The 27,423-nt window shown below is 36.2% G+C and overlaps 1 protein-coding gene across 4 annotated transcripts; it reads left to right on the top strand.

Annotated features, from left to right (window-relative positions):
* Positions 1 to 7: 7 nt before the first annotated feature.
* DIS3 (DIS3 homolog, exosome endoribonuclease and 3'-5' exoribonuclease) lies at positions 8 to 26,788 on the top strand. 4 transcript variants are annotated; one of them, XM_025441070.3, is made up of 22 exons: positions 242 to 547; positions 816 to 883; positions 1,180 to 1,337; positions 3,067 to 3,260; positions 3,613 to 3,686; positions 8,041 to 8,208; positions 8,952 to 9,116; positions 10,212 to 10,325; positions 10,457 to 10,594; positions 11,175 to 11,321; positions 12,212 to 12,328; positions 12,588 to 12,689; positions 13,600 to 13,664; positions 13,751 to 13,835; positions 16,056 to 16,183; positions 19,568 to 19,654; positions 21,688 to 21,844; positions 23,214 to 23,428; positions 23,735 to 23,903; positions 24,036 to 24,194; positions 24,825 to 24,947; positions 25,783 to 26,788. In XM_025441070.3, the coding sequence occupies exons 4-22, from the start codon at positions 3,167 to 3,169 to the stop codon at positions 25,864 to 25,866; spliced, it is 2,391 nt and encodes a 796-aa protein (XP_025296855.1). In that variant the 5' UTR covers positions 242 to 547; positions 816 to 883; positions 1,180 to 1,337; positions 3,067 to 3,166; the 3' UTR covers positions 25,867 to 26,788. The 4 variants fall into 4 exon arrangements, with proteins under 4 accessions (XP_025296854.1, XP_025296856.1, XP_048955228.1 ...); XM_025441069.3 differs by lacking the exon at positions 816 to 883 and having other exon boundaries at positions 8 to 547; XM_025441071.3 differs by lacking the exon at positions 1,180 to 1,337 and having other exon boundaries at positions 8 to 547.
* Positions 26,789 to 27,423: the final 635 nt, after the last annotated feature.

Raw genomic sequence — 27,423 nt, 5'->3', positions numbered from 1 at the left:
GGAACTCAGCCCGGATCCACCCCCAACGCGAGGAGCAATGCAGGCTGGGATCTGTAGTCCAGAGGCAAGCCCCGCCCGGGTCCTGGAGGGAAATAACTCCGGGCTCCGCCCATCCTCCTCGTAGTCACCCAATCCTCGCAGCCCTCAGAGAGCCAACGAACGTCAGCCTCGACGTTTTCCCGCGAGAAGTGTTTACTAATACCCTGGAGCGGGAAGGGGTGAACCTCGGGGTAGAGGATAGTTGTACTGCGGGCCTGCTCCTGGGCACTTTTCACCGGAAGAGCGCGACCGGGGTCGGGGTACCGCGCTGCGGAGCAAGATGCTCAAGTCCAAGACTTTCTTAAAAAAGACGCGGGCGGGCGGCGTGATGAAGATCGTGCGCGAGCATTACCTGCGGGACGACATCGGCTGCGGCGCGCCCGGGTGCGCTGCGTGCGGGGGTGCGCACGAGGGGCCGGTCCTCGAGCCGCAGCCCCTGGACCCGGCGAGCAGCCTGTGTCCCCGGCCGCACTACTTGCTTCCCGACACCAACGTGCTGTTGCATCAGGTGCGTCGGCGGGCGGGCGATCCGGGGTCCTCGGCACCGCCAGGAGAGGGGGTGTGATGGGATAGGGAAACTGAGGCCCCAGGAGGAGCGTCTTGGACATTACGTACTTAGGGAGCGGCAAACCCCATCTCGGAACCTTTGCCTCCTGTCCCCCAGGCCGAGTTTCTTTTTTTCCTTTTTTACTTCTTTCTCTCTCTCTCTCTCTAATTCTTGGAGTAATAAGGATTTTAGATTAATTTTCTAACTCCTGGTGTCTCTTCTGCCTTAGATTGTAAGTGTCTGGAGGCCGGGGACCCGGGCTTCTGTGGCCTCCAGCTTGCAACTCCCAGGCAGCTTGTAAGTGCCTACGAATGAAAACTTTGTGGGCCGACGTATTTCATTATTAGTGGACGTAATTCTACAAAATTTTGTGGTTCATCTGTGTATATATGCTCGTCTGTAATAGACCTGAAGGGGTTTTTTTGTAGCAAAGTAACTCCTTAGTGTATACATGTTTTTTTTTTTTTTTTTTTGTAGCAAAGTAACTCCTTAGTGTAAACATGGTGTTAAAAAAAAAAATCGACAAGGTTTTATATTGTGCAGAAACAATTTAAATAGGAAAATTTAAATTTTCTCTCTTTATTTTTTTTAAGATCGATGTTCTTGAGGACCCTGCCATCAGAAATGTGATTGTCCTGCAGACAGTTCTGCAAGAAGTGAGGAATCGGAGTGCTCCAGTATATAAACGGATCAGAGATGTGACTAATAACCAGGAGAAGCATTTCTATACCTTCACTAATGAGCACCATAGGTAAGCGGGAAGATTATGTTGTTTACCAGAAAACCATAGACTTAGATAAATTTGGGGAAGGGTCCCTGGCAGTAATTGTGACATTGTTGGAAGATGTACGGGTAAGTTTCATACTTAGGGGAGGATGATTTGGTTGTTCCACGGTTGTACCTGAGTTGCACACAGGCATTGATTAGATCAAACCTAGAACCAAGTCTCCAGTCTCCAGACTCCTAGGCTGCTGTAGGTACTTCTGTTTCCAGAATGTCTTCATCCTGAATTGGTTTCAGTATGAATAGAGCGATAAAATCTCAGAAGAGGAGATTTTACCTAGGTTCCTGGAATATGATATTATTTGATAACCAACATAAATTGATAAAATGTAAGAGTTTATGAAAGAGAGGTTTAAAAATACAAAGCAGATTTATTATTAACAGACTTTTAAAAGTTAAGCTAATACTTTTTTTTTTTTAACTGATCACATTGAAGAAGATAGGGTTAAGAGATAGAATTCTTTGTTCCATTTCAGATTTACACCCTTTGAACATAATATGTGGTTTTAAAGAATATTTTGCTGTTTCTTATGTTACATAAATTACCTGTGTTAAGTTCTAGTATACTTTTATTACATTAAGTTAGGGCTTCTCAACCTTGGTACTATTGACATTTTGGATTGAATAATTCTTTGTCGTGGACAGGCTGTCATATATATCATAGGATGTTTAGCAATATCTTATGCTTCTACTCACTACATGCTCATAGGAACCCTTCTTCACCCCCATCCACAGAGCTGTAACAACCCAAAATATCTCCAGACATTGTCTGAATATTTGCTAGGCAGCACATCACCCCTAGCGGATTAGACAGTAGAATCCCAGCAATGAAAGCTCATTGGAATGCACATATTTAAAAATGTTTAATTTTTCAATTTTTATATTATTTCTGTAGCCCGAATTTAAATATTCTTGTAAAAATCATTGGTAAAGCACTTGTAGTCATCTTATTGCTAGCTTGCCCTTGAAATTCAGAAACAGAAACTTGTTTTTCAGTGCAGAGTGACCAAATTTTTGTGGAGCACTATCATCAGATTCTTAGCAATTAGAAGTTAGCAATTTTTCTGCTTAAGTGCAGTGAATAGAGCTTAGCAATACAGGAGTTGAAGGATACTGGGGCACATTTCATCTAAGATTCTATTTGCTCAAGTCATGCTAAAACCAATTCAAAATATAATGATAGTGTCTGACTAGTAAGCTTAAAGCATTAGGAGGGGCATTTAATGGTGAGAAATGAAGCAGTTCTAAAAACTGTTAATATAAATAAGTGTAAGATTCTAAAGTTGATTCTGTTAATTTAAGTGTTAGAAATTTTTATACTGAATTTGTTATTTTACTCAAATTTGGCTTTGAAAACATTTAAGGAAGTAAGAATGCTGACATATGGGAATTTAGAATGGATAGACTACAAAGGAATAAACTGTCACTATTTTTATATGATCTTTCAGTCTCTAGATAAGCTCTGTCATTTACTGAGTATTTATCATTGGTGATTTCCATGTACTATGTACATGGAAATTTAATCATCGTCGGATTTGTAGCTTTGGGAATTACTGTTAATCTATAGTTCAAATAAAATCTTATCAAACCTGCAAAGTTTTATTATAGTTTAGTGGTTTTTAAGCATTTATGTTCTAAGACTTTTTATATGTTCTTATTTCTGTTGATTTAAATTTATCACTTTGTTTTGTATTTAGAGAAACTTATGTAGAACAAGAACAGGGAGAAAATGCTAATGACAGGAACGATAGAGCCATTCGAGTAGCAGCAAAATGGTACAATGAACATTTGAAGAAAATGTCAGCAGAGAATCATCTACAAGTTATCTTCATAACAAATGACAGAAAAAACAAAGAAAAAGCCATAGAAGAAGGAATACCAGCTTTCACCTGTAAGTCTAAATGTAGAAGCTGTTAATTTTTATATGCATTTGCAAATAGGAAGTTGCAAATCAGGCCCTTGGTCAGATGTTCACTTGAGTATTTAATATTTTCGTATTCCTGTATACTCCATCTGATGTTTGCATTTTTTAATTTCTCAGCATTTCTCAGCCAAGTAAGTTGTGGTGCTCAATGGCTGTTAATTTCCCCATCACCCTTTGTAATTGGCTTAGCAATAGAAACTCATAGATATGCTCGACCCAATACTTCTCTTTTGACATGACCGTATCAACAGATACAGATTAAAAAAACAAAACAAAACACAACAACCTGACTTTATCAGGAACAAAACTTGTTTTTCAGGTGAAGAGTATGTAAAGAGCCTAACTGCTAACCCGGAACTCATAGATCGTCTTGCTTGTTTGTCTGAAGAAGGGGTATGTTTTGAGTTTGTTTTACTTTATTATTTTTTTTGTAAAGTGAAGATATTAAAATAGCCACTTATTAAAGTAGCCATTTTGGGATATTAAATTTATAGTTAATCAAGTTTAAAAATTAGAATATTGGTAGGTAAGCTGGAATTGAATAGGAGTTGGGTTATAAACAATAAGAGTAGCTGTAATAGGCTTATCAAAATGCCATTCCTAAAAGACTTGACTTTCTAAAATAGCACTGTTCATTGATAGACCCTCAGCAATCTGAGTTGGGCCTGTCACATCATAGCACCATCTGTTTGATAAATGAATAGAGGAATATGTGACTGGTTTGTGAATAAGGTATAAGTATTTGACCAAAAAAAGGACATGGACATTGCAGATAGCATAAAGCTGTAGAATTAATCCTGAAGGAAGAAGGAAGGAAGTCATAAGAGAACAGGAATGGTAGGGGCCAGCTAACAAAAATCTAGAATTTCTTCTGTAAATCAATAATTTTTAAACTACCTAAGTCTAAAGGGCTGCTATGAAGAGAAGGTAGCAGGTAGGAATCTGGGCTCCCTACCTTATAAATGGCAGACTAGAAGAAATTAAGGGTGGGTACCTGGGTTACTCATCCCGGGGTCCTGGGATCAAGTCCCGCATCAGGCTCTCCACAGGCAGCCTGCTTCTCCTTCTGCCTATGTCTCTGCTTCTTTCTCTGTCTCTCATGAATAATTAGACTTTAAAAATCTGAAAAAAAAAAATTAAGGGTACATGAATGTAGATCTGAGAGGAAGGGGAGGGAATGATCAGAAGTGTTGTTTATTTGGGGGCACCTGGGTGGCTCAGTCGGTTAAGCATCTGCCTTCAGCTCGGGTCATGATGCTGGGGTCCTGACACTGGGGTCTTGGGATCAAGCCCTGAGTCTAGGAACCTGCTTCTCTGTCTCCCTCTGCCTGCTGCTCCTCCTGCTTATGATCATTCTCTATCTCTGTCAAATAAATAAAATCTTTTTAAAAAGTGCATTTGAAAGACCACTCTATTCCAGTTTGTGAGCTGATGCATTGTATTAAGGACAGAGTTAGCTGCAGGAGGAGGAGTAGAGGGATCCGTGCAGTAGTGGAGATGAGGGCAAGCTGAGTGAGTCTGTAAACCTCATGGGCACTCACTTTCTTATATCTGAAGTTAGCAATAATGACTTTGGAGACTTGTAATGAGGATCAAATGAAATAATAACAGTATTAATAAAATTCTTATCTCAGTGCCTGAGACATAGCTGTGGTGAATGTAAATGGCAGCTGTCATTATTATAGAAACAGGTTTTATGTGATAGAACATGAGATATCCAGTCTTTACAACATTTTCTTCATCACTTCTTATGTTCAATCAACTACTTGACAAAATTAAAAGGAAGTGAGAAAAGAAGAGCTGGGCTTGATTTTTAGAATAAAGATTTAGGGACTGCCCAACAGGTAGTCACTAGTACCATCTGGCTGTTGAGATTTAACTCAGATTGAAAATTCAGTTTCTCACCTTTTAAGTGCTTGAGAGCTGCTTGTGCCGGTGGCTACCAAATTGGAGATCATAAAAACTATTCCTATCATCACAAAGTTGTTTTGGATAGCGCTGGTCTAGAAGAGGAAAGAAGAAGTAACCTAACATTGGTAATATATAATATTTGATTGAAGACTGTGGTAGGGCTACTATAGGACATGATGAAATTACAGCCAGTTCTGTTGTAATGCAACATGTATGTTCTTCAGATTCACTGTGTCATGCAAAATTACGTAGTGAAAACAGCAGAGCTAATGGGAACATATGTTTGGGGCACACTCAGAAGCTTTGTGAGGTGGTGAAAATAAGGTTATCTAAATTTGGACAAAAAGTTACAAAAGGTGAAGATGGTGTGGCTCATAAAACACACGGTAATCTAAAGTCACAGATGTTTGAGAGGTGACTGTTTTGTGGATTCCTCTGCAGCTTTGTTTTCTGTGTTTACATAGTATTTTTTAATACAGCAGTTGCATTGGAACGAATTCATGTTTTCTAAACAAGCATTATGGGAGAACAGCCTGTACTTAGCACCTAACCCAGATTTAGGATGTCAAGGCAGAGATGTGAAAGATGTTAGCTAAGTAAGTTTGCTTCAAGACAAGGACATTTTAGCTGAATGTGTAAGGGAGTTAACCATCTTAATAACTAGGAGAAGAGCATTTTATGCAGAGGAATCAGCAAATAAAGGCTCTGAGGTTAGAATAAGGTGGCAAGATCAAGAAACAGCTGGAAGATGCCTGGGATGGAGTAAGCAAGGGAGAAAATGTTACAAAGGAAGTCAGAAATATAGGCAGGGACCAGATTGTATAGGATATAGTGAGTCATGGGGAAAAAATTGGATTTTAGTCTATGAGTGCCGGACAGATGTTGAGTGGGAGAAGATTAAGATTCATCTGGCTGCTCTAAGAGAATAAATTAGAAACAGGCTCTTGAGTTAGGAGGATATTTTAGGACTCCATGGGAGAGACAAGACAGAAAATAGGACCATAGTAGTAGCAGTTAAGGTAGTGGGAAGTAGTCAGATATTAGGTGTATGTTGTAGATAGATGTGGTAGGGCTTGGTGATAGATTGGATGGGACTGGGAGGAATATGGATGACGTTAGGTGTTTTGCGTGAGCAATTATATTAGTAGTATTGCTTTATTTACACAGGATGAAGGCAGGGAGCAGGACTGAGTAGAAAATCCTAAGTAAGGTTTTAGACGTTTAAGTTTGAGGTAACTGTTAGAGCTCTTAGTGCTTTTATGGTATGAGCAGTTGGACATGCAAATCTGGGGCTTCTGAGGGGGTCTAGGACTAGAAATACAGATATACTAGAGAGATAAATTTGGATCTTATCAGCATATAAATGATGTGTAAAACCATAAGACCAAATGAGAATATGTGAGGCAAGGATTGGCAGACTTTTTTTTTTTTTTTAAACAGATTTATTGAGGTATAATTCACATAACCATACCATCTATTTAAAATGTACAGTTTTGGGATCCCTGGGTGGCGCAGCGGTTTGGCGCCTGCCTTTGGCCCAGGGCGCGATCCTGGAGACCCGGGATCGAATCCCACGTCGGGCTCCCGGTGCATGGAGCCTGCTTCTCCCTCTGCCTGTGTCTCTGCCTCTCTCTCTCTCTCTCTGTGACTATCATAAATAAATAAAAATTAAAAAAAAATAAAAAAAAAATAAAAAAATAAAATGTACAGTTTTTTGTATAGTCACAAGATTATGCAACCATCACTACAATCTAATTTTAGAACATTTTCTTCCCTTCTAAAATAAATCCATATCCATTACCACTCAAGCCCAGTCTGTTCCTGAAATGCCCTTGCTTTAGCCCCACGCAACTACTGATCTTTCTATCTTTGTAAATTTACCTATTCTGTGTATTTCATATAAATGTAATAATGTAATATGTGGTCTTCTTTCCTTTCTCTTTGATACATACTTAGGAATGTGCAAGAGGATTTGCTCCATTATATGGAGCAGTTTAATTTTATATTTAACTTTTCAAGGAACTGCCAAACTATTTCCCAAAGAGTGTGCAGCAGTTTACATTCCCCCCCAGCAATGTATGAAGTTTCCAGTTCCTCACCAATACATGTCTTTTTCATTATAGCCTTTTTAATGAGTGTCAGGTGATATGTCCATAGGATTTTGCTTTGATTTGCATGTCCCTAATGACTAATGGTGTTGAGCATTTTTTCATGAGCTTGTATATTATATGTAATACATAGGTATATATCTTAGCTTATGTATGTGTATGTGTGCGTATCCCTATTCAGATCCTTTGCCTGGTTTTTAGTTGAGTTGTCTTTTTATTATTGAGTTATAAGATTTTTATATTCTGGATACAAGTTCCTTATTAAATACATGATTTGCAAATATTTTCTCCCAGGTAGACATTTTTGGTAAAGAATCAGTTTCTTCTTTTCTTTTCTTTTCTTTTCTTTTCTTTTCTTTTCTTTTCTTTTCTTTTCTTTTCTTTCTTTTTTTCTTTTCTTTTCTTTTCTTTTCTTTTCTTTTCTTTTCTTTTCTTTTCTTTTCTTTTCTTTTTTTTTAGAGAGGGAGAAAGGCAGGGGGTGGGGAGAGGCAGAGGGAGAGGAAGAGAATCTCAAGCAGACTCCCTGATGTGGGGCTTGCTTCCACAACCCAGAGATCATGACTTGAGCCAAAATCAAGAGTCAGACACCCAACTGACTGAGCCACCAGGTGCCCATGGATGATTTTCTTTTTTTTTTTTTAATACCTGATAGTGATGATAGTAGTTGTCTGTTGAGTGTATGGAAGATTTACATACTAACTGCATCTTGTGGTTTGCTTATTTCACAGAATGAAATAGAGAATGGAAGAATAATATTTTCAGAGCATCTTCCTTTAAGTAAGCTACAACAAGGCATAAAATCTGGTACATACCTTCAAGGAACATTTAGAGCCAGCAGGGAAAATTACTTAGAAGCTACAGTATGGGTTCATGGAGACACTGAAGAAGATAAAGAGGCAAGTGTTGTGTACATAAATCCCATATATAGTAAAAGGCTTTTTATGATTTTTATAAGTGTTAAAAATTTTGTATGAGAATTTAAACTTACTTTACCCTTCTAGTTTATCAGCTTAAAGGCAGTTATGTGAGAAGTCATAAATAATAGAATGAATCACTTTCTTAGAGAGATGTTTATGGAAGAAAATAACTTTTTATTTACCCCACTTTAAGGGAATTAAAGTCTAATCAAACAATAATAATAATAGTAGGATGCCTCTATTTTCTGTATTATGGCTAGTTATGGGAAATGCTGTTTACATAACCTATAAATGCTCCAGAGGGTTTCACACACTTTAAAGCAAATAGTAATTATTTTTGGTGCTATTTGCAGATACTCTTCTAACTGCTTTGAATGCTGCATTTCATTTAATCTTTAACTGTGCCTATGAAAGCAGATATTCTTTTTTTCATTCTACAAATCAGGACCCTCAGATTTAGAGAGATTAAGACGTTTTCCCAAAGTCTTTTGGTATTAATGTAAGAGTTATGGTAGAGCCATGAATACAACCCATATTTTCTGACATGTTTTCTCTACTTGATATTGAGAAATTAAGAAGATGGAGTAAAGGGACACTATAGAAAGGAGAAATATAGATAAATAGAAACACCCATTATATCTTTACTTCTGTTAGGTAACATTCCCTTTATTATATTGCCATTAAAAATGTCTGAGCATGTATCATTTTGCTGTTTTACATAGATAATCTTACAGGGACTTAAACATTTAAACCGAGCTGTTCATGAAGATATTGTGGCTATAGAACTTCTTCCCAAGAATCAGTGGGTGGCACCATCTTCTGTGGTTTTACACGATGAAGGTCAAAATGAAGATGATGTGGAAAAAGAAGAGGAGAGAGAACGCATTGTATGAAACCAAGCAGGTTTATGTTTTGTCTGTGTAGTTTTGTAGAATTCATTAGTGTTTTAGCTTTGGAGAAAATTAAACACATTTCAGTGCTTTCAAGTTTACTGAGTAAGATTATAGTTCTGTGGGTTTAATACATTTCATACAGTAGTTTATTTTCCCTCTTAAATATTTAAATAGTCTTCCTATCATCTTCTTTTGCTCAAATAAACAGGTTTAAATATAAAAAGACTGTAACTTGGACATGATCTGTCTGAATTAGGAGGTTTAAGTAAATACAAATTAGAACTTCTCTACGTTGCTTTTATGTAATACTAAAATTACATCAGCATAATAGATGTATTTTGGGGTCCTTATATAGCGCCTGTTTAATTCCTTTTCTGTTAACAATATAATGAAGAGAATGCTTTCAGTTGTTTCTTTACAATCTAAAGTCTACCTGATACGACCTATTTATGTCTATATTTTAGAATTACAAGAATAATGCAAATAGTTGGAATTCAGACATTAGTAGTTTCCTTTTTATAAGAATTGTGTTCAGTGCTCTGGAGTCTTAATATAGTGTTATTTTTTTCAGAGTCCAGGCCATAGAGTGTTGAAATGAAATATCATAAAGTCCTTCAGCTATTTCTAATAAATACTCTTTATTTGGGTTTTTGTTTTGGATAAGGAAGAACTTTTAAAGATACATGTCTTTTTAATGAATTAATAAATGCCACATGACTCTGTGGTGCAACTACTGCTAAAATCCTAACCTGTTAATTCCCAGATTTGTCTGTGTGTGATGAGTAAATCCTCATAATTAAAACTGAACAGTTGAATTCTGACATATTTATTTGGTTATATATTTTTTTTTCTTTGTTTTTTGATGATCTGTTTTTGTAGTGCATTATTATTGTAGAAATGTTTCCATGGCTTGGTTTGGCATATTCTGACCTAGAATTTTGAAGCATCAAGATTCTGTGACTCTTTGTCATAATTTACTCCCTAGAAGTGTTAGTATCCATATTCATATTCTGACTTTAAAGAGAAATTGTTTCATTATACGTAGAGGACAAACAACTGACGATTTTTATTTTTCTTTTTAAATCTCAGCTTAAGACTGCTGTAAGTGAAAAAATGTTAAAGCCTACGGGTAGAGTTGTAGGAATAATAAAAAGAAATTGGAGACCGTATTGTGGCATGCTTTCCAAGTCTGATATTAAAGAGGTGAGTAAAGAGCCTGTTGGTATGTAATTAAAAATGTTACGCATTAAATAGAACTTAGAGCCTTCCGCTTCTACCTCCCTCCTCAGATTTGTGTGTCTGTGTATAAAATCTTCTGTCTTAATTTTCTTTAGTCAAGAAGACATCTCTTTACCCCTGCTGATAGGAGAATCCCTAGAATTCGAATAGAAACCAGACAGGCATCTGCATTAGAAGGACGGAGGATTATTGTTGCTATTGATGGTTGGCCCAGAAATTCTAGATATCCAAACGTAAGCTTGAATGATTTATTTTGTTTTGGAATATTAAGAATTGGGTATGAAATTGCTTCTTTTAGTGAAAATAGAATCTGTTTCTGTAATAAAATTCATATTGAAATATGGAATATTTTACAAAGTTAACTGATAAGTAGTACATCTTATTTGAAAATTGATCTTATGAAATTCCAATACACATCGTTTGTTTTTACTCATTTTCTAACAACTTTTGATAGTGGTTACAAAAATAGTACTTAAAACCTAAGTACTTAATTAAATAGTACTTTAAAGTACTGTTAAAGTACTTTAAATGGTACTTAAAATGTAATAAATTCTAAAGCTACCATATTTGAAGGAATTTTTTTTAATTTAAAAGGTCATAGAAAATAGACAACACTTTGTTATATAAGAACTGGGACCTCAGGAAGTCTCCATCATAAATCACTTGAGATTTATGGATTCATTTTAAGAAGAAATGGAAACATTTAGAAATACTGAAGTGATAGATAAATGTTTAAGAATTTAATGTCCTAATAACATACACCAAACAAAAAGCTATAAAATTCACCTTTCTAATAATAGCTTTTGGTTTTAGGGACACTTTGTAAAAAACTTGGGTGAAGTTGGAGAGAAAGAGACTGAAACAGAAGTTTTGTTGCTTGAGCACGATGTTCCCCATCAGCCATTCTCACAGGCTGTTCTTAGCTTTCTTCCAAAGATGCCCTGGAGCATTACTGAAAAGGTAAATTGAAAAAAAAAGAATGTATAAATTACTGTATCTGGCCTAATTTGATTTTTGTATGTGTGGTTTTTTTTTTTTTAAGATTTTATTTATTTATTCATAAGAGACACAGGGACAGGCAGAGACATAAGCAGAGGGAGAAGCAGGCTCCCTGCAGGGAGCCCGATGTGGGATTCGATCCCAGAACCTTGGGATCACATCCTGAGCCAAAGGCACATGCTCAACCACTGAGCCACTCACACGTCCCTGTATGTCTTTTTAAATATGTAGAAAATAAGCGTCCATTTCTTGATCTCAGCTCAGGTCTTGATCTCAGGGTTGTGCATTCAAGCCCTGCATTGGGTTCCACATTGGGCATGCAGCCAATAAATGAAGGGAGGTAGGAGAAACCATAGCCCCGTCCTCCCCTGCTGCATTTATGCTAGATATAGAATTCTTAGGTATTACAAACATCATTTGTTTTACTGAAAGATACATTTTTCTGGGGAGCCAACACTAACATGTCAAATTATTCAAAGGTAAAGAAACCACAAGGTAAAATTATAGTACGTGGTTATTATTAACAAATAAAGTTTCTTTTATAAGGTTTTTTTTTTTTAAAGATTTTATTTATTTATTTGACACAGAGAACATTCACAAGGAGAAGGGGAGCAAGAGAGGGTGAAGCACACTCCCTGCTGAGCAGAGAACCCAATGTGGGGCTCAATCCCAGAACCCTGGGATCATGACCTGAGCCAAAGACGGACACTTAATCTGCTAAACCACTCAGGCGCCCCAAAACAAAGTTTCTTTTAAAATACATAGAGAGAGATGTCTGATTTTGTAAGAGCTTTGTTTCATTTGTGCTACCAAAATAATTTTTTATATCTCAGCAATGTGGCATTTTCTAGGACATGAAAAACCGAGAAGACCTGAGACATCTGTGTGTTTGTAGTGTGGACCCACCAGGCTGTACGGATATAGATGATGCTCTACATTGTAGAGAACTTGAAAATGGAAACTTGGAGGTATTCTTGTTGTAGTGACATTCTTATCTGAATACATAGTTCTGTTTTTGAGTTTATTTTCTTTTGACCCAGTATAGAATTTGTGAATTACTCATGCCTAGTCAGTTGTAGCTACAGAGACTAATGGGCACATGTCAGAAATTGAAATGGTAAAAGTGATCATCCTTTTTCACTTTGTTCAGTTACTTCTCATTAGAACTCCATTAGTATGTTTACCCAATTAAGCATGTTGACATCCTTTTATTCTTACCTTTTTAAGGTTGGTGTTCATATTGCAGATGTTAGCCATTTTATTAGGCCAGGAAATGCTTTGGATCAAGAGTCAGCCAGAAGGGGAACAACTGTGTATCTTTGTGAAAAGGTAAATGGGTTAAATTTAAAATGGAATTTTGACACGTGCTTGGAACTTTTTTCAGCATCTGTTTTATTCTTACTAATAAAATCATGGGAGGTGTTTCCATCCTCAGTATTTAGTGAAATACGAGGAATAACTGTTATATATAAGTTGTGCATTGTTAGTTTCTAAAAACCATGGGCACTCTGGAATTCTTGAATGGTCTGGAATAGTACCTGAATTAGCTAAATGACATACAAAGAACAAGGGGGCCATAAATCAGTGAAAATAATGCAGTGTGTTTGGTTATGAGTGACCCAAATAACAAATAGGTTTAGGTGTGATATAAATTGTTTTGTAACATTTAACTTATTAGTTACGGGTAACTAATGTGTCTTCCATTGCTTCAGAAGTTCAGTCATGAGTCTATTTTGTCATAATTTACCATTTTTTCTTTTTAAAGGAATCTTCTATAAACTTACAGAGAAAGTTGTGACAGTGGAAGGGAAAGTTAAGCTTACTCTCTTATGAATCCATTGTCAGAGTTCTTGCGTGCAGCTTTTTTCTGTAAAAATTTTATGGCTTTTTTTCAGTATGTCTAAAGCACCACATAGTCATAGAGCTGTTAAAACTTGTGTCTGCTATCTAGTCCAAACCTACTGTCTAGAGCAGGGATTGCAGACTTGAAGGACAGCTAAGTGGCTTGTGGAGAGGACTTATGCTTAGATCCACTGACAGGAAGTCCGGTTTCCTTTCGTTGCTTCCTGTTTGTAACAGTTCCGTGGAAATACTTTTCTAGAAATAGATATATTTCTTATTTTCTCAATTCACAAAGACCTGTTCTCCCCTTTTAAATTAATGCTACTTGAGAATGAAACGTCAAATAAATGTGTGGCTATAGATAAGTAATATGCACTCTTGTTTTTTCCTGTTCCAGAGGATCGACATGGTTCCAGAGCTGCTTAGCTCTAATTTATGTTCCTTAAGATGTAATGTTGACAGGTACTGATACATGTTTTTTTCATGAGAACATAATATTTACTGTTTTAATGGATTCCCATTAACAAACACTGGACTTTCCTCCGTAGGTTGGCATTTTCATGTATTTGGGAAATGAATCACGATGCTGAAATCTTAAAAGTGAGGTTTACCAAAAGTGTCATTAATTCAAAGGTTGGTTTCATGGTTAATATTAAATGTTTAAGATCTTTGGTACTTTTAACAGTGTTCTAGATGGTTTTGAAAAAGATTTGTTAAAATTTTCCCCAATATTGTAGCAAAATCTTATTTTTCCATTTATCTGCTTAATTCTTGACGCAGTTGTCTTATATTCAGAAACTTACAAAGCCTGGGTACTTGAGAAGACTAAATAGATGGCTTTTTGTCCTAATTCAGGAACACTAGTATTTGAAATCGTTCCAGTGTATAAACTGGTCAGTATTTCCAAACTTGGCATATACACCATCTTGTGATATTCACAATTTTTCAGAGAAATGATGTTATAAATTATCCTTGGATTTTAGCAGAATTACCCTGAAGTTTCGGGTCAGAGTGGAGCCAGGTTCTTATCCTTCTCTTTTTTGGAAATCTCCCCACGTTCCCTTATGTTCTCACTCTGCCCTTAGTCTTCCTCTGAAGTTTGCCATCAAGTAGTTGCTTTCAGCTGTCTTGGATGAACTAATGGTTGGAAAAGCAGTATTGAACTGATAGTTACTGATGTATGAATGATTTAAGCCTTCCTCGATTTGTGTTTTTTAAAGAGGATGAGTTTCTTTTTCTCCCAGACTTGATCAGTGTAACAAAATTATATGAAACAAGTTCAGTGAACATACAACAGAAAACATTTTTGGAAGGGAAGTCTTAGTTCTTAGTAGATAACTTGGATTCCCTAAGAATCTGACCTGGCCTGCATTATCTAACTCTCCTATGCCATTCCTGGTTTTTACTTGTGAAACTACCCTTTTCTTTTTCTTTTTCTTTTTCTTTTTCTTTTTCTTTTTCTTTTTCTTTTTTTTTTTAAGCTTTTTGATTTACTTGAGAAGGAGAGAGAATAAAAGGGGCAGAGGAGAGGGAGAGGGAGAGAGAGTCCCAAGCAGGCTCCGTGCTGAGCTCAGAGCCACACGGGCTTAAATCTTGTGACCAAGAGATCATGACCTGAGCTGAAACCTGATGCTTAGTCGACTGCACCACCCAAGTGCCCCTAAACTTTTTTTATTTATTTATGTTTTTGATAAGCTAAAGAATGGTAGTTTCCCATGAGGTGCAAAATAGGAACAGAAGCACTATTTGTATATTCAAATTCTAATTGGAAATTACTTGAGATCTTTTTTACTATGATTGGTCTCATTTTTAGATACTTAATTTGGGATATTTCATAGACATTCTGTAAAACATGATGTCTAGGCTATTACAATGTTCTTAGTTATTTGTCATTGAGTAAGGAAGTAATGATGATCTGAAAAGGACTTCACAATAGTCATTGCCAGAGAATAATATAACTTTCATTTTTACTTTATTTTGTGTTATCTAAGCATTTATTTGTTAACTGACTTGTGAAAGTAAAGTTTAAGCAATTTATTTACCAACAGATACTACCATTTTGTTTTGTTTATAAAGATTGACTTATTTTTAGAGGGATGGCATTAGTGGGGAAGGGGCAGAGGGAGAGAGAGAATCCCAAGCAGACACCCTGCTTACTGCAGAGCCCTATCCCATGATCCTGAGATCATGATCTGACCCCAAACCAAGAGTCAGACACTCAACGGACTGAGCCACCCAGGCACCCCATTTTGTTTTTTGTGAACATAGTTTGCTTATGTTGTGTAATGCATCAGATACAAATTAATGAATCAGAAACCATAGGTCTGGAGTATATATATAATGGCTTAGGACTATCTTTTGTTATTGATTTAGGTTTTCCAAAATCATAGATTTTATTTAGTGCAAATAGGAAAATATAGTAAACCAGGTTTTTTTCCTACATGTGAAATAAATTTTTAAAATTATTTTTAGAGCATGTGAGGGTAGGGGGCATGGAGGGACAGAGGGGGAGAAAGAATCTAGGCTCCGTGCCCAGCCTGGAGCCCCATGTTGGGCTTGAGCTCACAATCCTAAAATGATGACCTGAGTTGAAAATAAGTTAGCCACTTAACTGAGCCACGTAGGTCCCCTATAAACCAGGTTTTTTTTTTTTAAATTATTTATTCATGAGAGGTAGAGAGGCAGAGACACAGGCAGCGGGAGAAGCAGGCTCCATGCAGGGAGCCCAATGTGGGACTCGATCCCAGGACTCCAGGATCATGCCCTGGGCCAAAGGCAGGTGCTCAACTACTGAGCCACCCAGGGATCCCCAGTTTTTTTAAGAGTTATACTAACATGTGGTTTTCTTTTTAGGCTTCCCTTACATATGCTGAAGCTCAGATGAGAATTGATTCTGCAGCCATGAATGATGATATTACCACTAGTCTCCGTGGACTAAATAAGCTAGCTAAAATTTTGAAAAAAAGAAGAATCGAAAAAGGGTATATTTCAAAACTATTTATTAAGAAGTGTGTTAATTTATTTATCCTAGTAAGATAATCTGTGAACTCTTTAAAGTGTTTTATCATGGACAGACTGTTTAATGAGCTGAATAGAAACTCAGAGACATTCTTTTTCTTCTAGCTACCTTTTATATTTGCAACTTAATTCTGGACTGATGTTTGTTCAGGAGCTCTGTCTTTGTAATTTATTATGCTAAAGAATTAAAGATCTTGGAGAAATTCTAGGGAGGCAAGAGCTCCTTAAGACTTTTCCATGGATTATTTCTAGTTTTAGTTAGAAATGAGTTTCTATATTGAACACTGGTTTTCAGATACTTAAATAAATGTAGATGAACTACTTGTACTTTAGAGTTTGAAGTGATTTTACAGATTGTTTAATCAACATTACATGATTATAACATTTATTTATTTATTTATTTATTTATTTATTTATTTATTTATTTATAACTTTTAAATGATTAAGAGTTATATAGAAGCAGTCTTCCCAAAGATCTAATAACTAGTGGCAGATACTTGTCATCTAGGTATTCTATCATGGGATTTGCCTAACTGCAGCAGTATAAGATAAGGACTATCCAACCAAAATTGTTGAAGTAAAGTAGTTAAATTTGATTTTTAAAAGATAGCATCAGCTCTTGGAGTAAAGCAAGTATATGAGCCTTTCAGATGTTGGTCTTGGGTTCCCCTGCCCATCCAGAGGACGGTCACAGGTGGTTACTAAAAGTGCTTTATTGTTGGGAAGTACAAATTCTAGAACTGTGCTATTTCATAAGGTGTGCCTATGTAAATTAAAATTTTTAAATAGTAAAGAAAATTAAGAATTCAGTTCCTGAGACACTAGCCACATTTCAAATACTCAGTAGCCACATATGGCTAGTGATTACCATATTAGTGTAGATAGAGAACATTTCCATCTCTGAAGAAAGTTATATCGGACACTATTTTTCTAGGTAGTTATACTGAGTCATCTTTATATCTACTCAAAAGGTCAGTTTTCTGCGAATACTCAGTGGGATCCTAAATATAAAACTTGGCAGCTATGTAAGGATAACTTGGATGCATTAAACCCAAAGAAATTAAAAAGGACACAAAACACATTTTTCAGCAAGCGTTTGTTTATTGAAGGTTTATATAGTATGCAAGATATCAGAAGAAAGTTTGAAGATAATGTTTAGAAAGTTTGTTTTAAAAGCAAAATGAGTAAAATGCAAATTGAAACTATTCATTTTGGTGGTTTTAAGGAGAAATTTGCATTAGTATTTAGCTTCTCTTGATTAGTACAGGAATGATAATTTTTTAAAAGATTTTATTTAAAAAATTTTTTTGTTTATTTACTCATGAGAGACAGAGAGAAAGAGGCAGAGACATAGGCAGAGGGAGAAGCAGGCTCCCTGTGGGGAGCCCGATGTGGGACTTGATCCTGGGATCCCAGGATCATGACCTGAGCCAAAGCAGATGCTCAACCACTGAGCCACCCAGGCACCCTCAGGAAAGATAATTTTTAACTTCAAAAATAGTCTTTACTTTTAATTTTGTAACCAGTCATCTACTGGTGAAAAAGAGGTCATCGAGTCTTCTCAGTCTTAGGGGAAAATTGAGCAAACAATCAGGAAAAAAAATTGTTATTTTTTTGCTTTCTTAAAGGATATGTTCTGTTTTATATTTATTTTATGTCTGTCTTAAAGGATTAATGTTATGTCATGAACAGACATAACGTTTATCATATGAAGAAAAAGTGATGAAAATGTGATTAACAAATCTTGCTTTTGGGGCACCTGGGTGGCTCAGTTGGTTGAGCATCTTCCTTTGGCTCAGGTCTTGATCTCTAGGCCCTGGAATTGAGCCCCACATGTGGCTCCCTGCTCAGGGGAGCCTACTTCTCCCTCTCTCTATGTCTGCCGCTCTGTCTCCTTGTGTGTTCTCTTTCTCTTTCCCTCTCTCTCTGTCAAATAGATAAATAAAATCTTTAAAAAAAGCAAAAAATCTTGCTTTTAAGGTCAATGTATTGATAAACACAGACTAAATCTAGTGTAGAATCTTACTGTAAAGACTGCATGACAAGAAAGGAATTATTGGTCAAGAATATTTGTCAAGAATCTCAGTCTAGTATTCCTTTGGTAGTTCTAATAAAGTTGAAGAATTGAGGGAAGAGGTGAAGAGTTAGCTTACACAGTTTGATCTTTTGTCCCTCCACTTTTCTCCTCTTCTCCACGATTGATTAGGGTTACCCACCTTCATTTAAAATTCTTTGTCTTAAGTGGTTTGAAGCTAACCTGATGAAAATAGCATCAGGGCGTGAAGAAACATAAGACTTGCCCTGTTGGAATTTACTTTTCCCAGGAGAACCTGCCAGCTCATTAAGTGAACCATGCATATAAAGCATTTAGAATAGTCTGTAATCTGACACGTAGCACTCCGTTTCAGTAGCGTCAGTGTGTGTACGTTACAGGGTCGTGGCTTATCAGTCTCTGTGTTGGCTGAGCGAATGTGCACGTACTTTTGAACTGTGGATATTCTGATGTTACTTATCTCCCCATGGCAGCTTTCCTTTTGCCACTCTGCATCATCCTTCACCCCAGTACATTGTTTTCTGCAATAAAATATTGCCAGTTACTTCTTTACTTACAAAAGTGATTACAAATCCATGTTTATAAGTAATTGTAATACTGTTATCCTCTGAGGTACCTTTTGAATCTTGCTTAGAAAACACTGAAATAGTGGAAATCTGGAAATCTTCTAAAAAGTAAAATTTCCAGATTGTCTTTAGCAAAATTATTTTCTAGCTACTGGTTGGGTGATTGTTTTGGGGTGAAATATACATTTACATATTTTTCTAAGAGGCTTTTCTCATTTTTTCTTTTTATAGTATGTGTTAATTGTATACTTTGTCATCAACTAGAAGCTTCATTTTAGGTTTTTTCATCTACTAATTACATGTGCTAATGCTTTATAATTGCATGTGTACTTTTATTATGTCCAAATGAATATATGTAATTTTTAAATGTCCAAATGAATACATATAGTTCAAAAATTAAATATTTGTGCATACTCAAAGTAAAAAAAAAGCTCAGAAAAACTTATGAATAAAAACCCATCGTTTGGATACAGAACATACTCAAATTCTTGGAAGCACAAGGACGCATATTTTGTTGAGTTACTATTGTCCTGTCTTAAATGCACTTTGATCTGTGAGATGCAAAGCCCTCAGTGAAAATAGAACATAAAACGTAGCAGATGGTCTTAAAGGTTTTAGAAGAAAAAGTATTACTTGCTGTGATCATTTTCTATTTTAAAAGCATCACTTCTGGAATTATATCTGTTATTGGCTCACTTTACTAATTTACATCTTTAATTTTTATTTAGGGCTTTGACTCTTTCTTCTCCAGAAGTTCGATTCCACATGGACAGTGAAACTCATGATCCTATAGATTTGCAGACCAAGGAACTCAGGTATGTAAATTCTTGCTGGGCAGTAGATAGGATTTTTATTTTAAATGCAATAACTAGTATATATATTAATAAATAAAACCTATTTGTACCCCAAATACCTGTTTCTAGTAGGGTTATGATTTCTGTAGATCTTTTTGACTTAGGATATATAGAGAAAAATAAATATGATTTTGCTTTTTAGTTTTTCATACATAAAACTGAGATTAGTATTATAATAGAAGAATTTCCAATTTGATTTGTTCTGGATGTGTGGCATATTAGAACTTGACCAATAATAGTTATGGTAACCAAGAGATTGCCCTGGTTAATTTCTTAAGTTTTTAATGTAGAAGAGCATAGTGGTCATGACCTTGTGCTTTAAAGCCAGACTGCCTAGGTTTGGATCTCACTTCCACCAATAACTCAAGACAAGTTATTTGGTCTTTTTATGCATCTGTTGGTAAAATAGGACTGATAATGGTAACTACCTCACCAGATGTTCTGAAGAGTGCTCAGATGTTATTGTTGTTGCCATTGTATTGATTTGGTTGAGATTGAAGAAGCAAAGTTAAATCACTTAGGCTTCTTTTCTATGCCTTTTAAAAGGTAATTCTGAAATTATTATTATTATTTTTTATTTTTTTAAAGATTTTATTTATTCATGAGAGACACAGAGAGAGAGAGAGAGAGAGAGAGAGGCGGAGACACAGGCAGAGGGAGAAGCAGGCTCCGTGCAGGGAGCCTGATGTGGGACTTGATCCCAGGACTCCAGGATCATGCCCTGGGTCAAAGGCAGGCACTAAACCTCTGAGTCACCCAGAGATCCCCTAATTCTGAAATTAAATGCACATGTATACTCTTCTCTTAGATGACCAAGGATTAAAAATGAGACAGTATGCAAGTTTCTTAGGACCAGTGTGTGCTAAAATGAAAAAATACTTTTGGGAGAACTGTACAAAAAAAACTAATGTTAATGTGAACAGTGAGCCTAATACTAAGACGTTTTTTGAGGAAAATTTCGAATCTAACTTTGCTGAAGTAGAGTATCACCCCTTTCTTTTTACCGAGAAGAAGACAAAACACATTTCTAAGAGCTTGTCCCTGTAGTTTTAAAGGTATCATTATATAATGCCCATTCAGCCAGTGATTTGGGAGAAAGAAAGCACAATGTACACAGAATACAGATCATTAACTAACCTAAGTTTTAAGTAGACATAGACTATACAGAATGAAGAGTAACATCAAATTGGTTAAGAGTTTTGAAGTCAGTTAAGTGGGCTTGAGGCTTGTTACTACTAACTCTGACTTTGAGCAAGAGAATAATGTTACACATCCTTAGTTTTCTCATTTACAGAACAGAACGAACATATAGCTTTTTCTATATGGATACAGATGATACAACATAGCTAATGTCAGGCCCATAATAAATATCCAGAATAGGTATTGTAAATATAATTTCTTCATTTTGGTGATTTATTGGTGAATATTTTACTTTTTAAGCCCAAATTATTATGACCTAAATAGCTTTTAATTCTTATTAGTAAACTTTATTTTGGGCAGCCCAGGTGACTCAGTGGTTTAGCGCCGCCTTCAGTCCAGAGCCTGATCCTGGAGACCCAGGATCGAGTCCCATGTCAGGCTCCCTGCATAGAACCTGCTTCTCTGTGCGCCTCTCTCTCTCTCTCTTTCATGAATAAATAAAATCTTAAAAAAATAAAAATAAAAAAATAAACTTTATTTTTATGGAGTTATAGTTAAAAATCTCTTTACACTTCATAAAAGCAGGTGAAAATGCTTATGGTTTGGATTTTATATATTACTAGAGTTAGTGAAATTTCTGTTTCTTAAATGCAACTTTAAAGTCTTGCATGACATTTACTCCATGCAGTAGATGCATAGTAAGATTGTCAGCATAGCAGCTGAGAAATGAAAGAGCCCTAGGTTACAAAAAATATACATGTGCACACACATATAGAAATGTTTACATAGAAATACTTGTCATATGTAGAAGTCTCAAATTCTTTTTCCTTCTTTAATGATTTCTCTATTGGCAGAGAAACAAATTCCATGGTGGAAGAATTTATGTTACTTGCCAATATCTCTGTTGCAAAAAAAATTCATGAAGAATTCTCAGAACATGCCCTGCTTCGAAAACACCCTGCTCCTCCTCCATCAAATTATGAAATTCTTGTTAAGGCAGCTAAATCCAAGGTAAGGTCACATAGTTTGCAAAATCATCTGTATTTGAATTGTGATCTATCCTTTGTACTAAATAATCTACATTTGCATCTGCATGAAAGTTTTGTTGGTTGTTTTGATGCAAAGATATGTGAGGAGTACTTTTGATTAAGGAAAAAGATCATCTAAGATGGATGCAGTCATCTCCTTCTACATTGAAATCATTTGCTTATTTAATAAAATCTTTTGATGTCTGAACGAGCACCCTGTGCTACAGCCAGAAGTTCCAGACTAACCTATTTGCAGTATCTTGAACATGTGAAGCTCTTCGATATCTTTTTGCCTATATACATTTCTCTATATCTGTATTATTTTATGCCTCCTCTGAACTGCCTAACTTTAGAGACTTAGAAATAATTGTTTTTCCTCTTATCTTCAACTCAGTTAAGCCCTTTTTATATCATGGCCCTAAGAAAAAAGTCCGTTTATTGCATACATTAGGGGAAAAGAAAAATGTAGAAAGGGTACCATATCCTACACCTCATTTTGGCATAATTACCCTTACCTGCGTGGTGACTATGGCTTATATTGGTTTTCTTTGGATCTCTTGTTTAGTTTGTTTAGTTCCCATCTCTCCTGTCTAGAAAAGAGCTGGAAGTAGTGTTTGGTCTCAGGGTATTATTCCAATAGAATGGTGTTGGTTTCTGGTTTTTCAGATTTTTTTATCTTTATGGTGGGTCTTCTACCCCTATCCATCAGAACAGAAACAGCTGCTCCTCTGCTCTAAGGCTGACACTGTAAATTGGGGAATTTTCTCTTATTGTCCTATATCTTCCTAAGACATGGAAGAGGAGAAAGGATTTAAGCATTTTTGCCTCAACTCCCAAAGTAGAACAAAGCTGTTGGTTTGATGTATCAGTATATTGAGCTGATGTAGTATAGTGACCATTAAGGTATTATTTAGCCTCTGGCCTTTACTTTTACTTTGAATGGAAGGAAAATATATATCTGCAGAGGAGATCCAGAAATGCTGGAAAGTATCCAGATCTGCATTGATTTTTTTTTTTTCCTACCCAAAGAATAGGCAGGCACAGATTGGACTTTGAGAAATTACACTCTTGCTTCCACCTTCCACCATTCTTTTTCCCTTTGAAACTACTTCAGAATATTGATACCTTAGTACCTTTAAATGCTTTCAGAAAATTTTAAGCTTTGATGTTGCACAAAACAATCACTGCTTTTTATAAGTTATTTTTAGTTCCAGGTTAAGGACAAAAGACAAGAATACTTATTATATGGTCAAAAACACCATATTCAGTTCAGTTTATTGTATTTTGAACACATGATGATACTGATTTTAGAATGTTTAATATGATGCTGTTTCCCTTTTCTTTGCTTTCAGAATTTGGAAATTAAAACTGATACAGCCAAATCCTTGGCTGACTCTTTGGACCGGGCGGATTCCCCGACTTTCCCATATCTCAACACTCTCTTAAGGATATTAGCCACTCGCTGTATGATGCAGGCTGTGTACTTCTGCTCTGGAATGGATAATGATTTTCATCATTATGGCTTAGCATCTCCAATATACACACATTTTACTTCACCCATTAGAAGGTATTTTTTCCTGGGGCACCTGGGTGGCTCATTCAATTAAGTGTCTGCTTTCGGCCAGGAATCATGATCCCAGGGTCCTGAGATCAAGCCCCAAGCTTCCTGCTCCTTGGGGAACCTGCTTCTTCCTCTCCCTCTGCCTGCCACTCCCCCTACTTGTTCTCTGTCCCTGTCAAATAAATAAAATCTTTAAAAAAAAAAGTATTTTTTCCTTATAAAATTATAGGAGGTAGAAAATAGTTCATTTTGAACTGTAAAAAGATATTTTAATGCTAATGTAGCATGATTATTTCTCCTGCACACATCTAGATATGCAGACATCATCGTCCATCGGTTGTTGGCTGTGGCTATTGGCGCTGACTGTACTTATCCAGAGTTGACAGACAAACACAAGCTTGCAGATTTATGTAAAAATCTCAATTTCCGGCACAAAATGGCTCAGTATGCCCAACGTGCATCAGTGGCTTTTCATACTCAGGTATTTGCCTTCTGTCACTAATGTCAGGGGAGATGAAGTTTTGTTCACTTTCAATTTAATTTCAGAATACTTTTTGTTAATTTCAAAAATATTTTAAGACAACCCTTAATAAGGCTATGTGTTATCTTACAGTTGTTTTTCAAAAGCAAAGGAATAGTAAGTGAAGAAGCCTATATTCTGTTTGTAAGAAAGAATGCTATTGTGGTGTTAATTCCAAAGTATGGTTTAGAAGGTACAGTCTTTTTTGAAGAAAAGGACAAACCAAAGCCAAAGCTTATTTATGATGATGAGGTATAGTATTTCTGATGTTTTTATTTTGGGGTCTTTTGAGGGAGTACTTATTCTTTGATGGTACCAATAAAGGACAGAATTATTTTTTTTTATCCTACAGAGTTTAATTGTACCAACTAATAAGCTGATTCTATTCATAATTTCTCACTTCAGTATATTTTCCCACATTCTCATGTTGTCCTTGATTTGTTTCATACCATGTAGTTTCCTCCCCTCAGGAAAACCTGAATTATGCTTTGCACTCGGTGGACAAGTGCATCAGAGTAAAAGAATAAATGGCTGCTTATTGCTCAGACAGGAATTTTTTAAACCTGTTTCCAGTGTTTGACATGCTCTCTACTGCCCTAACTCTAATAGAACTGTAACACAGCAAACTTTGCCCACAGAACCTTTTTCTCTGGTAGACCAGCAATCTGGTCATTAGTGGGGTGAGGATCCAGAGATTAATGAATATATATATATTGGGACCATCTTACTGAGAGGTGGGGAGTATGCACATAAGTGGGTTATATATATGTAAAGCTATTAGGCTAATGGTTTTGGTTATAGTGAACACCTCGGTGCTTATTAAATATGGAAGTAATTTTTTAAATTTAACGTGAAAGATAAAGTAAAATATGTTTTATTTAGGTACCTTCCCTTAAAATAGAGGATACAGTGTTCCATATATTTGATAAAGTTAAAGTGAAAATCATGCTAGACTCATCCAATCTCCAGCATCAGAAAATCCGAATGTCCCTGGTAGAACCACAGGTAAGACCAAACTTCACTGTCCATGTTGTGATGGTAGAAAAGGTACATATTGTGTGAAAGAGAGGGATGTGGTTCTAAGTTATTTCTGTTCAAGAATAGGGGTCTTATAAGTAGTGTGTGAGCCAGATATTTGCATGACAAATGCTATTTTCTCACTGATTTCCCTAGGCTATGGGATCCCAGACAATTGGGATTCTTTGGAAAAGGTCCTCAGTACCATAGGCAGAGAGCTGTCTGAGATCTCCTGCCTGGTCCCTTTTCACTTTTATCAGTTTTGAAATCTGCAGTTTTAAAGATTAAGTATGTTTCACCCTAAAATATTAGTTCTTTTAAGATTTTATTTATTTATTCATGAGAGACACAGAGAGAGACAGGCTCTGGCAGAGGCAGAAGTAGGCTCCTTGAGGCAGCCTGGTGTGGGACTTGATTCTGGGACTCCAGGACCCTGGGATCATGCCCTGAGCTGAAGGCAGATGCTCAACCGCTGAGCCATCCAGGTGTTCCAAGATACTAGTTCTTTGTTCGCCCCAGCACACCTGAGGCCTCTGATGCTATCAGTGGCTCAGCTAGGACAAACTGGACATGTTCTAGCTAAACCACACTGTCTCAGGACATGCTTCTCACACATTGAGATTGTGCCTGTCTTCATTTTTGAACCACTATTTGTGAAGTATGTATACTTTGTGTGGAAGACCCTTTACTAATCTTAATCTCTTTCCCCTCTCTATCCTCACATCCTTTTAAATTTGAAAATGTCAGTGGGGAAGGGGAAGATGAGATTGATTCCTTATTTTATGCTTTTACTCACCTTATTTTTCTGTTTGCATTACTTTAGATTCCAGGAATAAGCATTCTGGCTGATACTCCAAACATGGACAGTGATGAACCAGAGAGAAAGAAAAAGAAACATGAGAAATAGCTATAGTCAACAAAAAAACTTCAAAGACTGGTTTCCGTAAAACAAAACGAAAACAGAAACAAAAAAAAACCTGAGAGAACATTTTTAAACCTAAGAAGTATGTGATACAGTTTGTTACTTTTAAATACATTTCAATGGTTTTAAAAATTTGCATTTTTTTTATTGAACTGTTTGTTGACCATGTCTGTCCATGTACTTCATTTTGGGATTGAACAGAACTATTTATGCATAAAAATTCAATTGAATATCCATCACTTAAATAGTGACAAGATAGCAACCTCAGGGATCTGTAAAGATCATTTAGATGGAGCATTCATCTGCTCACTAAAGGACAGATTAACTTTATATAAGTAATTTGATTACTTGATATTAATAGAAAAAACCTATCATTTTCCTATGGAGGAAAGTAGAACATTTTTAGAAGTCAGAATCTGTTTAGAACCTGTTTCTAAATCATGAAAGCTATCCAGGTTTGGTATGGCAGTTTTTAGATTTCAAGACAATGACGTCAAGATTTGTCAAGGAATTCAGTCCTTTGCCATCTTTATCTAATTTATGTGAATTTCCTATAAACTTTTACCATTAGAAGTTTCCTGCATTCTTATTAGTGGTCCTTGAACAGCTGTGAGTGTCTGGGAATTGAATGTTATAGGAAGGCAAGTAGGATATTTTGATCGACTGGAAAAAGTTTTTAATATCAGGTAGTAAGTATGATCATCATCATCCTTGACCTTTAGCTCAGACCTCCCCCCAAATAAGGCATTAGGGGCTCAGATAGCAAATAGAAATGGCACTTTAAACGTCTGCATCATGTTATTTATAAAAAGCAGGTTCATGAGTGACTTTTAAACTATATATGTATCAGGTTCTGTGGGAACGGGGATTGTCTAATGACCTATTAAAAGGAACAGAATGAAGTAAAGATTACAATTTGGTGTGCCTTATTCAACCACAAAGATTAGTAATGTTTAAGTATTTTTTAAGAATATTTTGGTTCTTAATTTTATTTTACTTTGCTTATTCAATTTGTAAAGTACTTACAATGTACCAGGCTTATCACCAAGTCAAGTAAACTATTTCTGCCTTAAAGGAGCTTGCAGTAGACTGAGAAAGGACCAGCAAATACGTCAGCAGGTATAACTAAGTGGGAATAACTACCACATGTACATTTAGGCTGTCAATTATTATTGTTCCAGTTTCCTACTGCTGAGGGAATCATCCATACATTGAGGCAGAACTTGTTTCAGTTGAACGAAGGTAACTGTGAGTGGTCTTGAGTCCAAGTAATGGGCTAACATCCAAGAGCAGGTGTCAGTGAGCCTTTTCTCTAAAGGACCAGCCATGTTAGACTCTGCTAGCCAGTCTTGGCTACAACCATAGTACTCAACTCTTAGTGTGAAAGCAGCCATAAGACAATACATAAACAAGCATGGCTATGTTCCAACAAAACCTTAAATTTAAATTTTGTAACTCTCGTGTCACAAAACCCATTTGATTTCCACCTCCCTACCATTTAAAAGTCCTTTGCTGACAGCCCATGGTTTACTTGCAGCAGAA

This window comes from Canis lupus, chromosome 22 (genome assembly GCF_003254725.2).
Source record: "Canis lupus dingo isolate Sandy chromosome 22, ASM325472v2, whole genome shotgun sequence".
Taxonomy (NCBI): Eukaryota; Metazoa; Chordata; class Mammalia; order Carnivora; family Canidae; genus Canis; species Canis lupus.
This window is presented reverse-complemented; position numbering and strand designations above follow the sequence as displayed.

Bases quoted from the DNA above. Each gene is read 5' to 3' on its own strand.
- DIS3 (XM_025441069.3), top strand. From the start codon at position 320: ATGCTCAAGTCCAAGACTTTCTTAAAAAAGACGCGGGCGGGCGGCGTG. The intron at 10,595-11,174 runs GTAAGCTTGAAT...TTTTGGTTTTAG, and splicing joins GAAATTCTAGATATCCAAAC to GGACACTTTGTAAAAAACTT. The intron at 12,329-12,587 runs GTATTCTTGTTG...TACCTTTTTAAG, and splicing joins TTGAAAATGGAAACTTGGAG to GTTGGTGTTCATATTGCAGA.